Here is a 19,099-nt window from a genome sequence, read left to right on the forward strand (position 1 = left end):
AGGCCAGACCTGGTGAGGGTGGTGATCTGGAAGATTTTAAGTCCTGCTTCTTTGTCATGAATAGGTTAAGGCACACATTGTTTTGTATCTCAAGTATTTGCAGCTGTGTATCTATTGAGGATGGGGGAAATAGATATATTAATGTCTGCTAGTGCAGTGTTTGCTACTCTGCTGTGTGACACAATACTTTTTTTAAATAAAACTTTCCCCTCCCTAGTTTTTATGCATGCCATGCCTACTGAAGTGCAGATTACAATATGCTCTACCTTGCTGGGTTCAGATTATTACATCATAGGCTAAGATGGATTTTCATGCTACATTTATCACATAATGCCCTGTGATTAATATATTGTAGAATAAATCGCAGTAGGCAATATAAACTTGCTTTTTGCATTGTCCTGAATTTTAAAAAATGCTTATGTAGTGCTTATTTTGGATTTGCTATGATCATATTGGAAAGAAAGAAAAATCATTATTTATGTCATATCCAGTCTGATATTGTTCATGCAAAGCTTCTAGCAATTATTGTTTGTTTTAGATTAAGCTAAGCCTGTTATAAATGCCTTTAGGATAAATTGAAAAGTGTCCACAAAGTCTTTGGGAGAAAATGACCATTAAGTATCTGCAATACATTTTAATTATACGTGTTACATATTCTGGGGCACAATTTCCAGTAGCTAAATCCAGACATGAGTACCAGAGAAATCAGAGAAATGAGCAGTGCAATTCCTTGAGTGAGAACTGGGTTTTTTGTTTGGTTGGTTGCATTAAATTTATTTTTTAGTATATTAAGTTATCGTACTTTAAGTGATCTATAATTTCCCAATTGTTCTGGGCAGGATGAGGAAGAGACTCTTATAATTCCAGGGGGCTGTTTTTAGCAAGGGTATTGAAATAATCCTGTGAGTGGTTTCCTTTACAGCTTTATAGGTCAACACCCTTCCTCTTGGAAATTGAAAATGTAACTTTTCCTTAACTTGTTGAACAATGCTTGAAGTACACTGGTATCCTACAGCTCGCTTCAGTAATTAGTACAACTGGTTTGAAGAAAAAAGGTTTAACTTATTCCGTATGTTTATGTCCAACAGTATTCATATGCATACAGAATGTATATGGCTGTCTGTTTTTCTTTTTCTCTGGAATCAGTAGTAAGAAAATTTGAGAAATGACATTTCATTTCATGCCCAGTGGTGGCTGGGTATAGTTACACTGTGTTGTGTGTCTGTAGGGTGAGAATTTTCCCTGTGACTCCACCAAAGGACACTGGTACTTTGCCACTCTTGGCTTGTATGTCATGATTTTCTGTTTATTAAGATATATATATATTTGCAGCAGTTAATGTCTCTTCATATTCGTGCATGCAGAATCTGAATTTAATATTGATAGTTCCTTTAACTCTGGTAAAATTTCTGTAAATTTTCCTTTAAAATAATATTGCACTTTCTGACTGACTACCTGCAAAACAATGAAGGTGACCACTATTAATGCTGGAGCACCTTGGATGGAGTTGGTTTTTTTATCATTATAAGAAATCATAAACCCCTGTCACAGGATGGTGAAGTAATAGCTTGCTTTTATTACAAAGAATCACTTAAATGCTAGTTTGCCACTAAGTTGGAAGAGAGAAAACACGCAGCTGAATCTGAACAACACATAACTGGCACCTGTAATTTTAAAACCTAATTTATCATACGCTTGAGTTAAAAGCTTCAGGAGGAAAACAGTTAGATGTGACACTGGTAAGGCTCACAGATTCTGCACTGACTGCCCATCTGTCCAAGGGAAGCAAAATGTATTCCCAGATTCTCGGCTACTGCAGTACCCTTTTTCATCTTGTGTCTGACAGAAACATCACACAAACATTTAGGGGCAAATTCTCTTGCTGGTGCCCAGAATTTTTGGTAGCAATTTATCAGAGAGGAAATCATCATAATTGAATTGTGTTGTTATTGGAATAGGTAGCTGGGATACACCACTGTTATATGGGAGACCCTCCAGTACACCTACTAGTGCCCTACCAAGAAGTGCTTTTAAATCAGTGTAGGAGAACAGGAGGGGAAAAATGAGCTTCAGTTCATTTAAAAGCAAGCTCTGTAAAAAAAAATTCTCATAATAGGAAAAATGTCACTTTGTGTACAATCGCTTCCTTGTGTAGCAAAAGTGCAATTCTGTAATCAGTGCTCCTGTTTGTTACTTGGTGTCAGAGTGGTGCATACATCTGGGATTTTAGTTGTTGCGTCTTAATGCTGGATTTTTTTTCCTGCCCCATATCAATGTTAAACAAATTTCCACTGTATCTAGTTAGACTTTTCAGTGGACAGGTTTTAGTAGAACTGTGCCTAGTGGATATTTTTTGTGTCTCAGATCTAGCTATTATATTGCTTTATCATTGCCACATTTGGTTAGGCAATAGAGTTATGCATTTATGACAACTAAAACTGGGTCTTAATAAGCAGTTTCTGACTGAGAAAACACCTGAGGTTGATACAGGTTTTGTCTGACAGTTCAGATGTGATGGTTTTGCCTGCAGTGAGAGAATTTGTTTTGTTCCTACAGGGATGTAACTGAGAGTCAGAAGGATGATCCAAACCCCAACATCCCAGTCTCTGGTGGACATTATGATATATTTCATCAGCATCTCTGTGTTGGAAAGTATGATTTGCAGGAGCAGAAAAAAAAGATGGTCACTTGTTCTGTATTTCTTTTATAACTCAATACAAGGAGACTGGATACTATTCCAGGCCAGAGCTCCCTGTTATCCAAAAGGCTTGTCCCAGATCAGTGCCTAGACTGCACAGCACACATTTTTGATCTCGTAGGACTACCCTGGCTCAAAAGCATCTGCTCTCAGATCCCAGGAACAGCTGTGCCTTCAGCACAGGATTTTTCACAAATTTTGGGATCCTCCCTTTTCTGCAATACTCTTGGATGGGGCACTTGAAGGGATTGTGATTATGAGTGTGCAGAGACTGCCAAGACACTCAGGTCTGTACAGTAGGGATTTGTCTTTGCAACTGTCTTTGGAAAAATGACATAAGGAGGAAGAAGGTGTTGGCTGGGATCATGTGTATTCCTTCCCAGCTGGAGCTGCCTTCTAGCCTCTCATTCCTCAGGAAATGCTTGAGCAGGGCTCAGCTTCAGGGTGGTGGGCTAAACCTTTCATTTTCTTAGTATGGTGATGATGTGTGCCCTCTCTGCTTCAGCAGTGGGGCCCCCAGATGTGCCAGCATAGGGTAGAGGGCAGAACATCCTTCTGCACCCCCTGGTGAACTTGTAGCATTTTAAGATTTCAATAAGTGTTGGGAAAACCTTTGTAATCGGTTCAGGGTTTGGATTTTTTGGTTTCCCAAAGTAAAACCTGTAGCCAGATGTATGGGACCAAAAAGCAATCAGTATTCAAATCTCTGAACCAGTAATCTGCCTTGTTTTTCTATTAGGTTTGTTGCAAGGAACTGCATTGCAGTGAAAAGGAAGAAATACAATGATTTAAACAGAAGCATGTCTAGATACTGACGAATTAATAGACCAGGCACAATTGCAGAATACTTATAAAGTGCATGCTTTTTTTTCCCATGGAAAATCAGATTTTGTAAAAATAGATGAGAGCAGGTATGTTTTATTACACATTGAGAAGCTGCCAACTCTTACATTATAGCGTTTTTCCCTCCACTATTTTTTTTTTCCTCTGAGAAAGGGAAGATTTCATTTAGCAACTGTTCCCATTTTTGGCCATCAATGCAGACTTTGGTACCCAGTACAGTAGCAGATTGCAGATTGCTTTGTTGCCTGTGGCACAGCTTGATTGAAGGTGCAAAAAAGAATTGCAGTGCTCTAATTAATCAGTTTTAAATACATATATTTCCCATTTAAGACTATATTTTCCAACTATTAGGATTCTTTTCTGTGTTTTTTCCTTATATAAGCCTACTCAATATTGGTTTAAAATCCTTTGGAAACTTCTCTGGAAGGTCAGTTCTGGCAACAGCTGTGTGCAACAGCATTGGAGAAATCCACTTTCTTTTCTTTCTCTGTGATATATTCCAGCTGGTTTGAAGTGTCCTCTTCAGGCTTTTTTCTTTGTGTGGGCTATATCTTGTGTAGCAGGCACCAAGTGCAGCCATTGGCTTCTGCACATGAAATGTATGAAAAGTTGGGGAGATCAAATGTTTAAAAAGCTTAAGTCAAAGTTACTTCATTTTTGTTCTCTATTTTTGTAACCAGGATGTTCTGCTTCTTGGACTCTTTTTTTTCCACCACATTTTTCACAGGGTCATGAAGTGGATGTCTGCTTTTAAACTGAACTTTTTCAATTCAGCCCCATATCATAATGGAAAATGTTTTCTTGGCTTGTTTCCAGAAACAGTCTGATGACAGGTCAGAGTGCAAAAGATTCCGTATCATCATTGAGGCCCAGCCTCCAATCCCATATGCAACTGTTGTAGCTGGTGGTTTGCCCAGGTGTGTCACACGATATATTTGGCTGGGTACCCAACAGGAAATACTGAGTAAAAGATGCATATTATATCCAAATGCCAAATCTTCTATGTTGTGGGCAAGAGGAGACTTGTCTGTGAAACAGAGAAGTGTTTTGGCAGCATCTGGGACATTTACTGTCTGGACAGGACCCCTGGCATAGCAGTGAGTTATATTTTACATAGATCTAGTTGAGCTCCTAAGTAATAGGAGGAGTGAGGGCTATCCCCCTTATTTCAATTGGTATTAAAAGAAACACAAAACAACAACAGCGAGACCCAAACAACCCCAAAAACACACACCCACAAAGAAAACAATCCCCAGAAGACAGTCCTGCAGAACTTCCTGAAGACCTTTGCCCTGTGCTGGTGGTGCATCCTGAAAGAGGAAGCAGTAGCCTGCAGTTTCACTCTAGACAACTGCAAATCATAGGCAAGCTTGTAATAATGGATTTTACTTGCCAGAATAAAGTGCACTAAATAACTTTGTGTGAGCAGGCAGGGTTAGCATTGCAGGGAACATTTTCTGGCTGCTGTGTGGTTAAATCACATTTGTTTAATGGGGTTATTTTTAGCCTGTTGTGGTCTTTTAAGTCACATACTGTCTCTGCTTCTGCACCAGATGTCATAACAGATTGAACGATTGCCTCTTCTGCTGGGGCACTGAGCCTGTCAGGTCAGGCTTGCCACCACCATGCTGGGTGATCCAGGCACGTGGGCAGCTCCTGGATCCTGCTAGGCTCTCCTAGCAGTGTCATTTATCCTGGGGACTGGGAGCACAGCGCTGCCACCCATCCTGCCAGTGGTGGAGGGACTTCATGAATGCAGGAGGGACAGCAGGACATGGGTTTGCCTACTACATGCTATAGACATCTCATCAGTGAGCTGCCATGGCAGAAGCTCAGTCTCTCCACTGCCTCTCTCACAGCAGCTACAAGGAGCTGACCTGCTTCCCTCATGCACTTCTATTCTCCCTAGTTCTGTCCTGAATTTCCACACCTCAGTCTCCTTCCCTGTGCCCTTTCTCTAACTTTTTTCTAAAGAATGTTACTGGGGAAGTATTTCCATCAAACTTTATTTAGGGCTTTGGAAGAGTCCTGAGACAGTCAAGGAGGACTGTGACCTCCAAGCCCAGGAACGAGAAGAAATGAGTAATACATTCTGAGAAACTCATTCAGGTGTGCTTGGGATACGTGCCTTGGGGGAACCTAGGTGGAGATCAACATGTGGGCAGCTGCTCTTTGGACTTAGGACATTTTCTTTCACGTTTTTCACAGGGTTATAGAGTGGATGTCTGCTTTTAAATTGGACTTTTTTAGTTCAACCCAATATAATAATGGAAAACCTTCCTCAGGCCCTGCTGGGGAGCAGCTGAGAAGACTGAATGTGTGGTCACACAGGAGCTCACCAGTGGGGTTCTGGCTGCCTTGCACCCCTGGGATGGATTTTGGTGCCCAGGGTTGGTAGAACCCACATATAGCCCATGGGTTTGCCCACCTCAGCTTTGCCTTGCATCTTTCTAAAGTGCCACCTTGACCTCAACACAGTGTTGCTACAATGCTGAGTTGTCTCACCATGCAACCATTGCTGCTTGTGGTTTTGATCAAAACCAAAGGACAAATGTTGTTTTGAAGGCTGTTAATGATTTGCTTTATTTATTGCTGGTATGGAAACCAAAGGAATCTCTGGTCTATTACCTCCTGTTCAAGTCATTGGTATACTAATGTCTGGGTATAACCACACAAGAACTGTCATTAGTGGTTTGTTGTTTATTTATTTGCTTTTTACATTAAAGAGCCTATTAACTGTGTCATCTTTGGTTATTATATTAATAGAGCTAAGTTCAGTTGGTGTAACTTGATTTAAAGGGAAAAAGTGCTGCTCCTAACATAATATGGAATAGTTATTTCACAAAATGGTTTGGGCTGGATAGGACCTTAAAGATCATCTATTTCCAGCCCCCGTGCCATGGGCAATGATGCTGGTCACTACATCAGGTTGCTCAAGACCCCTTTTAACCTGACCTTGAACACTTCCAGGAAAAAAGGCATCCACAACTTCTCTGGGCAACCTGTTCCAGTGTTTTACCACCCTCTGAACAAAGAATTTTTTCCTAACATCTAATCTAATCTAATCCTGGCCCCATAGACTCCATTTAATCTTCTTAATACAAAATAAATTTTCTTAGATATTGTTTCCTGCTTCTGTAGTAAATTAGTCTAATCTCAGCTGAGGTATAACTCACAGGAAGCTTTAGTAAAAATTTGTGTAAATTTTTAAGAATTCAATTTATTGTTTCAAAAGTCATCATCTTACTAATAGTGTGCTCACTGCTGTACAGTCTAATGGGGTACTTAGAAGAGGTATTATGTGTAGAACTGGTATGATCTTTCATTTCTGAATTGCATGATAGAAAAACATACTGGTAAATAATGATAACTGATCTTTAATTGCTGTAAAGGACATCTGTACATACTCTTAGTACCCAAATTAATTCAAGTACAGTTTCTACTGTTGTAAGATGCATTTATTTTAGAATGCAGAATTAAATGGCAATTGCCAATGTTTTTGGGTTGTTGCTAGTATAATATCAACACAAAATACTGAGCATCTGCATCATATATTTTTGTTATTTTTTTCTTTTAAGTTGTGTACTGAGTTTCAGTGGAAAATAGTCAAAACTACGACAGTGGCTTGAGGGGTTATTTTCATTGCTCTTTTCCGTAGAAAAATTAATGTTACCTATTTCTAAAAAAATCTGAATTTATGTCTCTGTCCCCTCTCCAACCCTGCCATGGCATTTCCCCAGTGCTGGGCAGGAAGCTACAGGTGCTGTTTTCGCAAAACTTTGTCAAGACAGTTTCTAATGAAAACACTTATTTTTCTTAGCATCACTCAACATGAGGTGGATTTGTTGGCTTGATCCATTTCCGACTGGGCGAGTATCCAGAGTGTTTTTAATAATTCACAGCTGATAACAGCCCTGAGGCCATTTTTAGAGGCTCCCCAGGGAGCAGCCTGAGCTCATGCTGGGGTGCAGGCTAAACCAAGGCTGCCTCCAGAGCCTAGTCCTTTGGGTTTGCATCTTCAGGGTTCAGACAAAGCAGCCTGAGAAAAACACAGGTTTTCGCACATGAGACTTACTGTGCCCTTGGTGTCAGGAAAATAACAGGTTTTGTTGTGGCTTACTGCTGGGAAAGTTATATGGCTCCTTAATCAACTTTACATCCCAAATGCCACTGAGTTTTGGCAAAGTAGATCAGGTGGGAAGATTTTTTTTTTTGGCTGGGAATATCTGTCAGATGGTAACTGTGTATGCAGTGCTAAATATTTCTGCTGTAGAAGTTTTAGATCTTGTTATAGTTGGTATCCTAGTGATGTAAGTCTAAATGCTGGCACCCATGATTTCCATGTTTCTCATGATAAAACATATATAAATAAGCAGACCAGCTGCTTGCATACTGCTGAACACTCTCTTCTGTATAATTGCCAAATGCTGCATGGGTACCTTAAGTTTAAGTTAAGGTGCCTACATAATATGTGTCTGCAGTTCAAGTGTCAAATATTTTTCTGGGGGCACAAATATGAGGAAATGGCTAAAGCCAAGGGAAGGGACAAATGAGATGGTTAAGTACAAAGCATTATTTGGTCTATATTCTGCAAGATTTAAGCAAATGTTAAATTTTGTGATTGTTCAGTCACTGCTGGCTTGACCCATTAAAAATACCTCTCCTTGTTTCAGTTAGTTTTTCTAGGAAGGGGTGACAATACCCAGCAATCAGTGCTGAAGCACCAGCCACTTGAGCAGGACTGCAGTTCTCCAGCAGTTTGGATTATGTTTGCATGTGGTAGTACAAGGGAAGATGTCCCCCCAATCCCCTTATGATTAGAAAATAACGTGTGATTTTTTGCAAGCAATTTGTGACTGTAGCATAAAAGCTTTTGACAGGACTTATTTAAATCTTTGCAAAAATGCAGTGAATGAGCCAAAATCTAAGAAGAAATGGTAGCTATCAGTATCTGGACTGTGATTTTTTTAAAAATTTTTTTAAAGCCATACACAATTTATGGTTTGTACAGTGAGGTTGTCTTTGGGGGTTTTGTTGTTGTGTCATGCAAGGAAGATCTTGTTTTATTCAATGTGGCCAACCTCACCTGTTAATAAATCAGTTCTGTTAAGAAATGTGAGTTTTACTCGAAGGCACTGCAGAAATCATGGATTAGTCATTTAGATTCTGCTCAACTTCAAAGGTAGCTTTGCATCAGGCTGCAAAACACTTGGCCCACAGCAAACAAAACTCTATGTTGGTATATTCATCACGTTTTTGCCAAGATCCATCAAAACACTGGAATAACATTTTGTATGCTCTGTCAGGTATTCCACTTGGTGTCATCCAGTGAGCATTACCAGATGCTATTACAGCCAAAAAAGGTGTTTCACCACCTTCAACACTGAGTCAGCATCTTGGGATGTGAGCATGTGGAATTGGCTATAGAGAAGAGAAATGTGAGCTCTCCTAGATAGGGTTCTGCCAAGTATTTTTTTTACTGTTGATCATTAGGCCTGTGTTAATCAATATAACAGAGGGAGAGAGATAATAATTACTGAATTAACTGAACATTCAGTATATGAATTTATCAGAATTTGGGGAGAGAAATGAAAAACTGATTTTTCTGTTACCAGCATTCAAGTATGCTTATTTCTGTGGCCAACTGGAAGGCAGAAAGCAGCCATATATGGGCTGAAATTCTCCAAAGAATGTGCAATAAATAGATAGTTTGGAAGAAGGTTCTGCAGGGTCTTAAAAGCACAGCAGTCTAGGAGGGAGAGGATTCTATTTCCAGCTCAAGAAATAGTTAGCACCACAGGACTTGTTTATTTAGTGGGGAAAGAAGACTAAGAGGAGTAAGTTCTTGACATAACAAATTCTCTCTTCATGAAACAGCATAGCAGTGAAATCATGGTCACACGTTAATGGCATTACCTTTCTATTGGGAACTGGTTTGTTTTGGTAGGGTTTAGTCTGGGGGGAGGATGTTTGCTGTTTGGACCCCCTTGTGAGGCTGACTGAGGTGCTGCCCTTGGCTGCTGGCAGCAGCAGCCTGTGCCAGGGTCTGGTTTGGGCTGCAGGGCAGGGGGAGGTGGCACCATCCAGCTGCCTCCTGATGAGCTGGGAGGCAGCAAGAAGATACCTGCAGGCTGCCCACTTTGCTCCTTTCCCTTGGCCATGGAAATCTGGGGCTTGGTGGAGTGAAACCTCCAGCTCTTGTGCCCTGAAACCTGGAGGTGTTGCTGGATGTGGTGTCTGTAGCCCAGGTGTGGTTTGCTTGCAAAGGCTGGAGGTGAACGCTGCAGCCTGAGCAGTGTAAGGACTGCAGACAGGCAGCTTAGGACACTGACTTTTGGAAGGTGTGCAGCACTAGCAGTAGCACTAGCAGTCAAGGGTTGCTCAGGGACTAGATTTGGGAATATTATAAATTCTGAAAGGTGACACTTTTCCAGTACAGGTTCTGTCAGACTTGTGGGGAAGTCTAAATACAGACTAGACATGTCCCAAACAGCACCGACTTCCTTGGGAATGTTTCAGGCAAGGGGAGAGGAAATGAATCTCTTCTGTTTGACTTTCTTGGTACTGTGTGTGGTCATCAAGAACAGATCAACCTTTTTTACCAAGAAGGATTATCCAGATTTTACTTCCTGTCACTTTCTAGAAACTGTACCCAAAAAGGTAACAAATAATAAGGGAAACATCCATTTTCATAGACCTTGGAGAGTCTTAAATTAGCCATGATGGCCTGTTCTAGTAGTAATTGCTAAAAGAATCATTTACATTTGACTCATTACATTTGCTGTAATAGTTGTGGGTGAGTGGAGAGTAAGGATATCCAACAGGAAGTAAGAAAATTAGCGGGCTTTCAATTTTTTCCCTGCATATTTTTGCTTTTTCTTTATGAATTGCAGTTTTTAAGTGAAAGTAGTCAAAAGTTTTTGTGTAGGATGCCTGTGTTTTTAACTTGTACAATTTGTTTTCCAAATCTAGATCATTGACAAGGAGATTAATCCCTTTGTGGACAAGTGGGAAGAAGAAGGACAGTTCCCAGCACATAAAGTGTTTAAAATCCTGGGACAGGCTGGATTCCTTGGTGTGGATAAGCCAACAGGTAGGTGAGTGTATGGCTCCTGCCTATTGATAGTGATGGGCTCAATACATTGATTAGCTTTTGCCCCAGGTCTAAGTATGGATTAGAATTCAGTACAAAGTTTACTTATATTCCTCAGTCACATACCTGCTGGTTACCAACTCTGCAAATACACAGAATAACATTTTTGAATACTTAAGTTGATATTCTTCTAAACACAAATGTTGAAACCTCTATGACTGTTATTTTAAAATTAGAGATATGAACATCACTTCCATTTTCAACATAAAATCGGTATAATAAATTTTCTTCTGGGTTCAGATACATATGAAATAATTCAGATCTTCATTAAAGAAACCACCATTTGTAGGCATTGGAAGTCTTTTAAGATTTGGCTTATTATACTTCCTGAATATGCAACCTCTCCATCATTTTAAAGGCTGAGGGTAGTGTGGCCTTTAGGCCATTATGCCCTGGATTGTCTTTAAAATGTGCTTTTCCAGCCCATGGAGGCCTGAACAGAGCAGGAAGCTGATCACACAACAAGTTTTTGTGTGTATGTTTATATATGTAGGTGACACAAAAAGTCCAGAGGAATAGAAAGTATTTCTGCTCTTCAGCTAAGATACATATTCTACTTTTTTGGGGTTTGTGTGATATACTTGTTTTCTTTTCAAATGCTACTGTTACATGTTCAATTCAGAATTCTTGGTGACTTTTTTTACCCCCATTTTCCTACATTCAGAGCAGCCTGAAGTGACTGCATTTGGACAGTTAACTGCAGATAATTTTCTATACGAAGCAGTTCACAAAACCTTAGCTATGTCACACCACATCATAATGTTGCTAAGGCACAGGGTTCTGTGCAGCAAATTATGTCTTTTTATCCCTGAATTTGAGAGGAAATACTCCTTGTTGAAATGAACTCATATTCTTATATTACAATGTGGAAGGTTGTCCCCCAGCTGTTCAGCTGTTAGATCTCAGAGAGCTCTTGGGCTGTGATCGTCTGACAAATCCAATTAAGTCTGAGCTGGTATTTCTTTACAGAAATGCTGGCAGTTCAATATTATGCTTAAGATCCATTTAAAGGACAAATAGGATTACTAGGGGAGAGAGAAGACTTCTACTTTCTGCTGTACTTGTTTGATAGGCAGATTTGAGTTGCATCTCAGTGGGTCTCCTTTGCATTGCTGGTATTTGTGTGGGTTGTAGCAATGGTGCATTGTGTGGCTGACAGATTTAATTCTCCCCTCTTATATCCATCTCAGGGCATGCAGAGGCTTCAGTGGGGTAAGGAACCTCAGTGCTGAAGGTGCTGCATATAAAACATTACAGAGGTGGGAACTTTGTATAATGCTCACAAAATAGCTGGACAAGAAATAACTGGAGTGAAATCTAGGGAAGAGGAGTGTGAAGGTAAAGGTGGCACAGAAGGTTATGCGTATCCTACTCATGTTTAAGACAATTTTAAGTTTGGCTTTGATGTTTATATCTAGCTGTTAATTTATTTGACCTCTGCAGCTACATTTTATAAAAGGTGTAAAAAATTTGATAAAATCCTCAGCAATAGGTGATCACTCTCAGTTCAGTATTGCTGAGCACAGAAAGTGCACCAAATCCTTGGAAGATGCTGTCTTTGCAGAATTCAGCTGTGCAACAGAGTGTCACCAGATCCAGCTTTGCTCTGTAATGGTGTAATGCCACCAGGCACATCTGAAAGTCCTGAAACTTTCTCCTGATGTAAGTCAAAGTAAGGTATGTAACAGCACAGCCTAAACTGCACAACTTTGGCAAAGCCTGAAATTCTTTATCTTCTACACATCTAGAAAGTACTTAGGCTTGCTGTATGATTAGTATATATTGTAAAATAAAATTAAAGATCAACCCTTTATACTCTGGCCAGCCACTTCTGTTACATATTTGCTGTTTGCAGAGGAAGAGAAGTTTAATGAGATTTGAAGAAGCCAGAAGCAGCCAGGAGCTCTGGGGAGGTGTTGCAGGAGGTCTGAAGAAGGGAGGTTAAATTGATTTGAGGAGAGCAATTGCAATGCAGAGCACTTGTGAGTTAACAGTCTACCTTACTTTCTCTTCCACAAACCAAAATTATCATGTTGTTGACATTCTCTTTAAAGAAAACTGATTTTTTAAAGGTTAATTCACTTTAGTAATAGTTGCAATTTTGAAATACAAGTTTTATTGAATTTCTTTTCCAAGATCATTCTGTCAAGTATGGAGGGTTTTTTTCCCCGAAATAATTTTTAAGTTTTCTGATTGGGCAGAAATGGGTCACTAACTTGTTTTGCTTGGATAGAAGGAAACATCTGTTGGATTTCAGATTTGTTGAAAGTGGGCTTTTTCCTGTGTAGGCACCATTCCCTTTATGAACAATGAGCTGCTTAATGGGAGTCAGATTTTTAAAAGAACGTGCCTTACATGTGTCCCTTATCACTGGAAACTTTCTCTGTGTGAAGAACTGATTTGGGGCACTATTTGTGTTACAAAGGCTCCCTCAATTCCCACTCTATGCAGTTGTGGGCTACAAACTTGACAAAGCTTTTCCTGTATATTTTTTCTCAGCTGTTTACACAGTAGTTGGTTCTAGTGAATATTGGCTGTAGTTCAGGATGTTCACTGGAGGTCATGTAAACACTGTGGGCAAAGCTCAGACATGTACCCATAATTAGAGAATTTTTAAGATCATCAGTAGATTTAATTTACTGTCTGCTCAGTTCTCTGCCAGAGAAAGAATCTTCTCTTTGAACTATTTCTCTGCTCTGGTGTTCTTTACATGACTCGAAAATAGTGCATATGTTAGTTTTCCTTAGGAAAAAGTTAGTGTTTTGTTTCATTGCAAGATTCTTCCTACTAGTAAAATACATTGTGAAATGTGAACATAATTTATGCATAAAAAATGTCTTTTTGCTCTATGCAAAATGTGTTTTAGAGAATTATTTCATTCAGGATTTAGAAGAAGAAAACAACATCTCTATATACTTATTATTCTTCATTTGCATTTACTGTGTATTTCTCCATAAACTATAAAATTCTGAATTATTGAGCTATTGCCAGTCCCAAAACTAAGGGCAGAAAATATTAGGGCAGGCAGCAGAAATATTTAACCAGCCTTGGTAGTTTGCCATTGTCTGTTTTGCTAAGGGAAGTGGGCAAGACATATTCTTTGAACAGTTTTATGGGCAGATTAGATCGATATTGGATTAAAAGCTGGAAGCATCTATGTGCTTATTTGTGATTTTATGGTTTATGAATCAAAGCTGTGGCTGTTGCTAAATTTTAGGATGTGTTGCCAAAAATGCAGGCTCAAAATGTACTGTGTGTCTGCGTATGCCAATGCAGATGATTAAAAGTTTTATCAGCTGATGTAAAAGCACAGGAATCCTGTAAAGGATGGGAGGGAAAGGTTTGTGGGAGGGCAGTGTCTTCCCTCCTGCATATTCACGTGGCATCACTGTGAAACATGAGTGTTAAGGATGCCTGCTCTGGGTGTTTCATTAGTGTTTGCACTGGCAGTACTGTAGGAATATTTAGTGGAATGCATTAGCATCTAGAGATAATTATGACAAGTTTTTCCAAATAGTAGCCTTCATTTATTACTGTCAGAAGCCTAGCAGTGAACTTAGAAGATATGTTCTTATATATTTCAGGAAATTTAGGTAACTGTGGTACAATTTGCACATGAGTGGGAAAGTGTAGTTTTTCAGTGTCTGACCCCTTCCCCTACTGCTGGGACAAATGCCAGATTTGGGACTGGAGAAAGTAATAATCAGTACCATCTTGTCACTTCAGAGAAGCATCTAATAAAACAAAAATAGTGTTCCAAGTGACTGAGTGCCCTGCAATTGAAAGATGACACAATAGCTTTTCTTCAGAAAGGCTGTTTATTACAAATGTGTTTGTGTTGAATGTGGGGAGGGAATATAGATCTATACTATCCTCTAAGGTTAATTCTTGTTTTCTTCACAAGTGTCTGGTAAAATGAAACCTTGTGAGAATTTGGGCATGGAGAGTCACTTGGAAAGACTGTATGGGGTCATTTTTTTCCACTTTCTATAATACTAAGCCTTGTTATTATATAGAATGAGCATAGAAGGACCTGAGAAGAGCAATAATTAGAAAGGGATTTAGTAGTTCAGGTGAAACAGGATTTGATGGTATCTAAGAAAGTAAATGGAAGATGGCCAGGTATTTCTGTGGATAGAACTAGGAGGGATATATTTGTCAGAAATGAATTAATTTGCCCCAAACCATTTCTGGATAGCAGTAGGACCAGCTGCAGTGCTTGTTCTTGGTTTAGCAGATATAAATATAGTCAGCTGAATTAACTGCTTGACCTTTTTCCCACTTAAAAGAGAGTGCAATAATAGTTAATAAACAATAGTTGCACTCTAAAGGTTTTCAAGAGAAGCCTTTTGTTTTCAGACACCAATGAACTGGTAAATCAGCACTCTGAAGTATATATTGTATATATATATGTATATATGTATATGTATATAACAGCTGTAATTTATACCTGTTTTGCAATCAAGAAATAATTTTGATAGGCCTCCAAAAAACAGCAGACCAAATCAGTCACTGCTTTATTTGAGTCAATTTGATGACAAAATTTGTGATGTGTGGCAGGGGTTTGGAGACATTGATTAGATAAGTGGAAGGAATTTCTGGTGCTTATTGGACCTCTCATTTTGGTGGATTGTATTGAAATCTCAGGAGAACAAGGTTTTGTATGTGTATATACACCTGAGTTCTGTTGAGACTTTTTTTCCCTCTCCTCCACCTGATTGTGAAATGCTGACCAAGTCCCATCTATTATCTTGCAAGTGCATGATGAAATTCAGTTGAAAATGGTAAGGGGGGAATTTGTTTGTATTTCTGATCAGACAGGGAAATGAGCACTTGAGTTCCTCCTTGGCTTTTCCCTCAGCTGTGCACATGACTTGGGATATGGTTGTGGTTTTTTTTTTCCATGGCTGGTTGGGAAATGCAGTGCTACCTCTTGGAACAGCTTGTTGAGCTATCAATAGCAGCCAGCAGAGAGCTGATTTACTGAAGGACACCCAGTCTTTGCAGAAGAGATAATCTTCTTTTAAATGTGTTGTTGATAGAAGGATCAGATTAGTTCCTGGGATTCTGCTTTTGTGCTTCAGGTAAGGCAAATCCTTACACTTGTGGCTTGTAATGCAGAACACAGCAGCACTTCATGCAGTTCAGGTGTGCTAATAACATTATCTTAGGGGTCAGATTTAGGATTTTCTGAAATCTGGTATGTGTACAGGTAGTTACAGGTTATGTCAAAATTGCATTGAGAAAGCAATTTAAAATGTCTCTTTCCTGGAGGAAGTTAGAAGCATCTAACTGGGAGCAAATGCTCACAGCAAATGCCATGTATGTGCAATTAATGCTTGAGCTCTTCACACACATTTCTGTCACAGCAGACCTGCCATGCAAAATTCACTTTTGTGTGCCACAGGCTTTGCACAAACTGTCAGACCCACGTGGTGTCTTGAATCTGACTAGGAGCACTTAGAATCTGTTTGCAGATGAGAGTGTTACAAGCAGCTGTCACTATTCTGTCCCTCTTCTGCACCTCTTCTACTCTGGGTTGTGCAGGAGAGTCTGACCTGTATTGTACTTGACTTTCCTCCAGTTCCTACAGTTTTGATGTCTGTCATATACATAAATGGTGTAATTTAAAAGCTTTTTGAAAGTATAAGTGCACCTCCTATGCTTCCCTGTCAGTACACTAATTGTGGTGAGTTTGAGAAAATTATTTTTGTGATATGTAGGATTGATTAAGTTTTACCCACTCTCTTTTGCATTATGAACTGCTGGATGTGAAGGTTGATTTCTTCCATGGGGCTGAAATGAGGAAGAATATTGTTAAAAAGTCACTTTGATGTTGACATGGAAAATCTCTGAAAAGCTGTTGCTTGTCAACACTCGCAGATCCCATTTTGCAAATTTTGAATGACATCTGTCTTGGAGAGGGGATTCTCAAAGATTACAGTAAAAGTTTGCTATTCCTTGCTGTGTTTCTATTCCCAGCATTGGAGTCCAGGCTGTGCAAACCTAAACATGTGCCTGGCCAAATGAGATGAAATTAAAGGAAAAAAAAAAATAGCCAGACAAGAAATGCATTTAGTTTTGGTTCTCCTTCTGACATTTCTAATCCCCAGTGACACACTTCATGCAAAATCTTAAGCATCATTATTAATCTAATCCCTTGGGATCTTGCATAAGTCCTTAGTCCAGTGTGTGCAAGGAAGTTCAGAGGTCCTTATCGCAAAAAAAGTGCCTTTTTATAAAGGTGAAAATCAGGTCATGCACCTGCTCATGTCAGGAGATTTGGAACTAGATGATCTTTGTGGTGTCTTCCTGCCCAAACCATTCTGTAATTCTGTAGAAAGGAGGACAGAGAAAGGCACAGAGACAGTATTTGTGAATCTGTATGTGGCAGGCAGCTTGCTGACAGGATAAGCAGTGCACACAACACTCAGGAGCTGCATGTGCTGCACTGTAACAAAAAGATGCCAGGGAAGGACAGTAGCACAAGGAATTTAACTCCTGGGGGCTCATCATTTATATAAGGCTAGGTCATTTATGGTTTTCTTATTTGGTGGACTGGAACAAGTGAGTTTGTAGGCAGAGATGCAGAGAACTGAAATGTGTGATTTAATTGTGTTCTATTGTGGGGAACAGATCATTTCACAACAAACCTGAAAGTTATCTGTACATTGTTATTCATCCTGACTCTTATGTTGATACTGTTTTTAGTCTACTTGAAATTAATTTTTTTGCTCTCATTTAATACTGATATGCACATCAGAGAGTGCATGGCATCTTTTACTAAGTGAACTAGAAAGTGAGAAAATTGGTTTTATTCCAAAATATTCTAAAGTCTATTGAACTGGGCTGAGAGGCATTTGGATCCTACACTCTGGTTTGTTGGGATAACCCTGTTGAACATCTTTTATAGGATTTATCTAAATAATGCACTGTATTGTAGATTTGAGATATAAAAAAATAAGCCCATGTACCCTCCATTTCTTGGTTGATTATTAAATTTAAAAAAAAAAGTGAATTTTTTTTTGAAGTGCTAATGCATTGTGCAATGCAAGTGCTTGGTTTATTTGTGTGGAGGCAAATGGGTATTTGGGGCCATCATAACTTGAATTGCATTATTTACTGTGTGCTTTGCAACTCTGAGGGATGTGTAAATTCCCTGAATCAGAGGCTCAGGTGCATACAACCATTATTTCCAGATGTAATATATACTCCATATGGAAAAGTAATATTTTCTTCTGCTTCTTACTTTAGTGATAAGCATGATTAAATATACATTGTAAATTTTTGCATATATTGCATGGAAGTTGTCTTATTTTATACATAATTTGCATATACATAGAAAGAGAATGATTTTTTGATTCTTTTCATTGTATTAAATCATAAAATCATGAAATACCAGTTGGAAGGGATCTCAACCATCATCTTTTTTGGCAAAAACATGGGGTGGACAAAATAGCCCAGCACTATGTCCATCTTAATCTTAAAAGTGTCCAGCACTGGGGAATTCACCACTTCTCTGGTGAGACTGTTCTCACAGCTGATTGCTCTCATGTGAAAACTTTTCCTTTTGTGTATGATCAGAATCTCCCCAGGAGTTCCTTGTACCCATTACCACTCATCTCCTTCTCATGATTTCTTGTAAAAAGAGAGTTTTGCTTCTGCAGTGTGGTGCCAGTAAAACTGCAGTAGCTGTTTTGGTTATTTTGCAGCTGACCTTGTTGACAGAAACATTGGGAGGAGAGGTGTCAGAAGTTTATTGGGGTAGAGGTTGGGGACCTGGCACAGGATTTGGGAGGAAATGGAAAAGAAGCTGCAGGACAGGGTGAAGATCTGTTTAACATTTTATTCCAGGTGTGCTTGGTTTTGTGCTGTCTTTTCAAAGTCATGATCATCTGGAGGAAATACAGCTGTTTGCAGAGAAAAAAATAGGAAATGTGAAAAAGAAGTTGAAATACAACTTTATTTTTAAAAATTATTTTCCTTCCATGCACTCAAGAAACCCTTTAAATACCTTAATCTTGTAAGGTTTTTTCAGTAACATAAGGAGGTTGGAGCCTTTTTTGAGTGCAGAGACTTGTGAAAAGTGTCTGGTTAAATATTTGAAGTGTGGACCAACTGTGAGAGACAAAGTGCTAAGGAAAGTCTTCTTCAAATCACCAGAATTGTACACTGAAATTTAATTTAATTTTTCTGTTTTATAGAAAAGTTATGAAGTAAGACCTCAGTGTCAGATTTTTTCTGTTGGATTTTTTTTTCTTTGTTTTGTTCTTTAAGCAGAGGCATGGGAGTCCATTTGTGATAAACAAAGTATTTTTTGCAGGAAAATGTATTTCCTGAAGAATGGGTCTGTTTGTTCTCTGTGCCTTTCCTGGGTGACCTAGAATAGCTGATTTCTGTTATCT

At 39.1% G+C, this 19,099-nt stretch overlaps 1 protein-coding gene across 1 annotated transcript in view; it reads left to right on the forward strand.

Annotated features, from left to right (window-relative positions):
• The window catches only part of LOC306799670 (putative acyl-CoA dehydrogenase 6), a 74,473-nt gene that overhangs the window by 1,393 nt on the left and 53,981 nt on the right, over window positions 1-19,099 (forward strand). Inside the window, exon 2 of the mRNA XM_079301025.1 lies at window positions 10,514-10,634. Coding sequence (XP_079157151.1) covers window positions 10,514-10,634 — 121 coding nt within the window. The remainder of the gene's footprint in view (window positions 1-10,513; window positions 10,635-19,099) is intronic.

This window comes from Erithacus rubecula, assembly GCF_903797595.1.
Source record: "Erithacus rubecula genome assembly, chromosome: 3".
NCBI lineage: Eukaryota > Metazoa > Chordata > Aves > Passeriformes > Muscicapidae > Erithacus > Erithacus rubecula.